Source organism: Mesitornis unicolor, unplaced genomic scaffold, assembly GCF_000695765.1.
Source record: "Mesitornis unicolor isolate BGI_N332 unplaced genomic scaffold, ASM69576v1 scaffold34453, whole genome shotgun sequence".
NCBI lineage: Eukaryota > Metazoa > Chordata > Aves > Mesitornithiformes > Mesitornithidae > Mesitornis > Mesitornis unicolor.
Window position 1 is genome coordinate 7,910 of NW_010174538.1, and position 5,686 is coordinate 13,595.

General features: G+C 52.6%; 1 protein-coding gene across 1 annotated transcript in view; it reads left to right on the plus strand.

Moving 5' to 3' along the window:
• The window catches only part of HNF1B (HNF1 homeobox B), a 16,365-nt gene that overhangs the window by 3,718 nt on the left and 6,961 nt on the right, over positions 1-5,686 (plus strand). Inside the window, exon 4 of the mRNA XM_010181088.1 lies at positions 5,454-5,617. Within this exon, the coding sequence (XP_010179390.1) occupies positions 5,454-5,617 (164 nt within the window). The remainder of the gene's footprint in view (positions 1-5,453; positions 5,618-5,686) is intronic.

The window sequence follows — 5,686 nt, forward strand, 5'->3', positions numbered from 1 at the left end:
GGTGAGGACAGGGAGGACGTTTGCCCTCCTGTCACCGGCTGATTGCTTACAAGGTGCCCTACAAGCACATTGTCAGCAAAATCAGCTGTTTTCAGTGTCTGCCGGTGGGCTTTACAATACCCCACCAGCATGCAGCCCCGCGTTGTCATGGTGTTGTCCTCCCCGTGCATGCTTAATTGACAATTAAGCCGGGGCTTTGAACGAACCCGGCTGCCTTTGATGTGCCCCTGTCCTGCCAGTGCGCATGCAGGCACCCTGTGAGACCCTTTGTTTTTTTCTATTAGGGGACGGCAATTATTGTAACCACGGGCATTTATCTGGGGGCTGGAGGGCCGTTAAGCCCCAACCTTTATTTTCCTGTCGGAGCAGTGGCCAGCAGGAGCCTGCCGTGGCTATAGGGCCAATGACAGCCCATTTGGAGGGGCTTTTGAGCAGGGCAGGAGTGATGGCCGCGGCGGCGGCAAAGGGCCTCTCTAGAGGGGTCAGGAGGGCTCAGCTGCAGGAATTTGTTGGCAGTCGGTCCTCGTATCCATCGGCCTTGCCGAGGAGGAGGAGACAGGCATGGTGAGGGCCACCATCACGTTTTAGGGCTGGTTTGAGTGTGATGGGCAGGGATGGAGCTCCTGTGACTGCTTTGAGGTCACTTGGTCCAATTCAGGTCTGTCAAGATTGCAGGTCCTGAAACATTGCTGGGTCCATCTCTGCCTGAACCTGCTCCAAGAGATTTTTAGAGAGCCCCTGCCTCAGTGGGGTGCGAAGCAGTGCTGGTGGGGCTGACCCCACTGCCTGGCTGACCCCATCTGGGGTGGCCATGCTGAGATTTGAACTGCCCTTGCACCACGTGTGGCGGCGTCTGGAGCTCTCAATGCTTTAACAACTTAATGATGGCGCGGGGATGCTGCCCGCATCCTACCCCCGTGCAGCCCCGTCCACCCCATGACATCCCCCGGCAGGAAACGATGGAGCTGGCGGCATGGGTCGGCCACAAAATCGCTTCCATGCCTGCAGACAAAGAGGGATCGCCTGCTCCTCAGGACGTCAATGAGGTCTTGCGAAAGGGCGTAATGATGGCTGGACAGGGATAAGAGCTGTAAAAGTCAAACATCCTCACAGCCTCTTCTTGGGGACCCATCTGTCAAGCCTCAAGCCATGGTTTTTAACTATTTGGAGGTAAATACTTAAAGCCTATCTATCTCAGAGGCTTCTCTCAGACTCTGGACTTTTCCCTTCCTATGGGGTATTATCAGCGATCTTGGTTCTCTGTTTGATTTGAAGGTCACTGGGGGTTTTATCTCAGTGCCATGCCGTAGACTCTGGCTTATGCCATTTTTATCTTCAAGAGCCCCGAAGACAATCAGCACATTGATGAGATTAGGTGACGCACCACCGCGCTCGCCAGCCGCGCCCCCCCCCCATCCTGCATACAAAGGGCCGGCTGGCGCCCATCGGACCCCACAAAGCCCCATCCCAGCAGCTGGGGGTCACAGCATTGCCTCCAGCCCATCCCAGGGTGTCCCACACCGAAAGGTGATCGAGGCATCCATCCGTCTGTCCAGCAGTACCCACACTGCAAAATGAGAGTATCAGAGCAATCACATATACACACACATATATATGAATGTACATTATTTATATATATTTTTAGATATCTCTACAACTGTAGATAACAAACATAAAACATACTCAGTACCACCCTTGAGATTCTTCCTAAACCCAAAGGGCAATTTAAGTCTTTTTTTTCTTAAGAGCCCATCAATAAACCCTGGGTCCAGGGGTGCTTCAGTTTCGCTCCGGGTCCTGCACGTTGTTCCTGGGGGTATGTGCTGGTTCTGATCGCGGACCCGGTGCCAGGGGTTGTAATATTTTACTGTTGGGCGCATTGTGGGGCTCGGTGGGTACAGTGCGCTGTTAGGAGCTTTTCCCTGTTTTATGGGGGGTAATTAGAACTTTATGACAGCAGCAAAATGGGAGGGTCCAGTCCCCATAAACAGGTTTATAATGGATATAAACTATGCACCTCTGTAACTTAGCAAGATTAACACTTTAGGGACAATTTGAGTGGCAGCCCAAAAACTAGAACTGTCCTTGGCACTGCCTGGACCTGGTATAATGGTCTCATCACCGACCTGGCTGCTTCCATAATAGGTGCAGCATCGCTGAGGCCAGCGTGACTCCCAAAAACTGCACCAGTGCTTTGCCTTTATCACCCCGCTGCCGGTCCATGCTGGCAGCTGCATCCCTGCGGGTTGGGCAAAGCTGGGGCTGAATCCCTGCAGCCGCCTGAGTCATCAGTGATCGGGCGCACGGTGCGGCCGGGTGCATTTCAGGGTTGGGCGTCGCAGATTTGCAGGATGTTTGCAAAGCTTCAGGCAAAAGCCCAGCCTGGTGCCGGGGCAGTGCTGCCGGAGGAGGTCAGGATGTGCCATGCGACAGCAGCGGGCTCCTGCTGCATGGGAAATACATTTGAAAGTACGGAGTGGTTTTTAAAAGTACAGTTACAGTTTTTATTATACTTTTTTAAGAAAAAGGGTAATTTAATTGTATCAGTATGATTGACACAAGGCTGATGTGTACCTAGAAAATGGCACAAACCTGCCATGAAAACAGCAAAGTTATGGATCGCTGCCCTAAACCCCCCTCATTCCTCTCCCCACCCCAAAAGCTGGGTAGGGGGACAGGTCTGGCACCCCTGAGAAGCCGGAGGGGCCCAGGACTGGGTGCAGGAAGCCATGGGTGTGCAGGACCCTGCACGTGAGGGTCATGGGGTCTGGGGGCTGTCACGCCACCCATCCCTGTCGACTGGAACGCAGGGTTAAGGCTCTGGGAGCTGGACCCTGCCACTTGTCTGGAAACGTGGGAAAGGAGTAAAACATTTCGCAGGCTGTGCAGCTCAGGGGCCACACAATAGCCAGGTCCCATAAACGGACTTTTATATTATGGCTGTAGCTCCAGTTAAAAAAAAAAAAAAGCCTTAAGGAGGGCAGGCTCCACAGCCAGGCCGGTTGCTGGTGATCCCCATGCAGGCTCCTCTCTTGGGCAGTTGTAGGGATAGGCTGAGGAGGAATAAATCTCTTTACACTTGCACTGCTTCCATCTCGTTCTAGGGATGGGAAAAACCCAAGCCAGGATAGTCAGAGGTTTCCAAAAGGTCTGCAAGGTAGCCATGGCAGAAGGGTTTTACTCTGCCCAACAAGCAGTTTCTGGGCAGACCCAGGTGCCCACAGGCTTTAGGGATGCAGGAGCCCCCTACAAGTGCAGCCCCTGCCACTGAAGCCCGACCCCACGCTCCTCAGCAGAGTTAATCTTCATCAAGACTCGGAGTCTTTAGTGTTTTTATCTAGAGACCCAAAATCTCAGTCACCAGATTATCTGAAAATCTCAGCATTGGTTATTGTTTCTCAAACAATAAAAGTCTTCTCCTTCAGATTGAAAGGAAAAGCTTTAAAATCAGCTTTTAACCTCTCATGTGTTTTAAAGACAACTTCATGACTCCATGTGTCAGGAGTTATGAGCATCCTCAGTTGGGTAAAGCATGATTTGGGGATTTAAATGGATTTTTTTTTCCTTGTGGAAAGCTTCAACCAACCCAAAAGAGACTGAAGCTTGAGCAGAAACTCTGATTTTCTTTCCAATAGGAGCCGTCTGTGCTCCTGGTCTATCTTGAAGATCACACTCAGAAGAAAGGGCTTTGTTTTATCTCCCTTCCATTGTTTAACCAGTGCTGCAGGATCCTGGAGCAGCAGCGGCTGAAGCACACTCTGCATGAGGCCAGGACCACAGGGAAGAATGTGTGGGACAGTGCCCCAGTTGAGTAATGTTTACCCTGTTCACGGCAGGGACGTCCACTCGGACCGGCAAATATCCACCTGCCAGAGGACATTCTTTTATTATCAGGGATAAAAGGGGTTTGCTGGGAAATGATCAGGAACCAGACATTCGGGGGGAAGATTCCTATCTGTGGGATGTGTTTAACCAGCTGATGGGGAGAATTCGGAGGCAGTGAAAGAGTGGCTTTGCTGTGGGTTTGGTGGAGGGTGCAGGTAGCTGGCTGTGCTTTGGCAGGTTGTCATGGTTTAATGTGGCAAGACCAGGTTGCAGGTGCTTTTGGAACTCTTGGAAAACTCCCAGACTCTAGTTATACTTTCTTTCCTTTTCCTTGATTCAGAGGTTTTTAGAGTAGCCCTTAGAGCATCCTCTGCTGAGCCAGCCTGTGTTAGCTCTTCCTCGGGCACCTGTGAGAAGGAGATCCCAAAATCCAAGGAGAAAGATCCTTTACCTGGGGTGGAGTTGGAACTGGGAGTGTCCATGCTGTGCTGGGACAGCCAAGAAGCCACCAGCATCCTCTGCAGGCTGAACTTCTCCGACAGGCAGTCGTTTCGGGGAGCCAACCCCAATGCCTTTGTGCAGTGGCTGGGGGTCATGGGTGAACAATGCTCTTGGTGGTCTCGGTTGGGTCAATGGCCTTTGCCACAGTGTTTTTCTTTCCCAGGAGAGCTGTGGGCTGTCTGTCTGTCTGTCCATCCACCACTTCGATCCCAGGGCAGTTCAGTGAACCAGGGTGGGAGCGCGGTGCTGAACTCCTCGTAATAAATAGCTTTTCTCCATAGTCGTCAAGGCAGCCTTGTAAAAGACGCTTTTGTTTCCCGTGGGTTTTCCTCAGTTAATTATTTGTGATCTGTAGATGCCTTTCCATGACACATGGCTGATCATATAGTTATCAGTGCTGGGTGTTTTAGCCAAATTAAATATATTTATATAGAAGACCTGTGCTTGAGCCAGATTTCCCTCCTCAGGGGTGGTGGGCTGCGGTCTGATTTAGAGGTCTGTGTGTGTTTGGTCGCGCTGTCTTCCTGCAGTAACCTGTTAATCATACACTTGTCGAGAGGGAGTTGATAGGGAAATCGGATGCAGAAGGAGCTGAGGAACAAGCAAGAGCTGCCGCCGTTCAGAGCTGGGCTGGCCAGGGGCAGTGAGGAGCTGGGGGAACAGGAGTGGGGGGATGCAGAGTCACTCCCTGGAGCTCAGGGGCACCAGGCACGATGGGTGCAAACTGTGCAAATTAAAGCACAAGGGGTACAGATGGGTGTCCAGGCTGCTGGCCCAGGTCGGGCTCCCTTTCTACCCCACAGCAGCTTGAGGGCTGCAGCCCTGTCTGGGCATTCAGCATCCCTCATCATAAGGTTCTTTCTATTATTTCAGAGGATGGGGTTGGGGAGAAGCTGGAAAGTGGCACTGGAAGAAGGGCCATGTTGTCTGGTGGCCGTCCCTCCCGTTTATTGTTCAAGGTTGTCATTTAGGAGCTTGCACATCTGTTTGCATCCTCGTGCTGAGGGAGCCAGGGAGGGGTGAGGTGTTTTCTCTTTGTAAGGTCACTTTTGGAGGGGGTTGGCACGGCCAGGGCACCCTCACTGGAGTGCCCATGGGTGATGCCAACACCTGGCAATGTTTTGCAGGGGTCCGGTACAGCCAGGCGGCAAGCGGTGAGGCAGCATCGTCCGGGGCCATCAGCCACCACGGCACCGGTGCCATGGTCACCACCAGCCAGGCAGTTCTGCAGCAAGTCTCCCCGGCCGGTTTGGACCCGGGCCACGGTTTGCTCTCGCCCGACGGTAAAATGGTGAGTACACCTGGCCTATTGTGGCGGCGGCGCTGATAAGATAAGAGGGCCCAGCGGGCAAAGCAAACA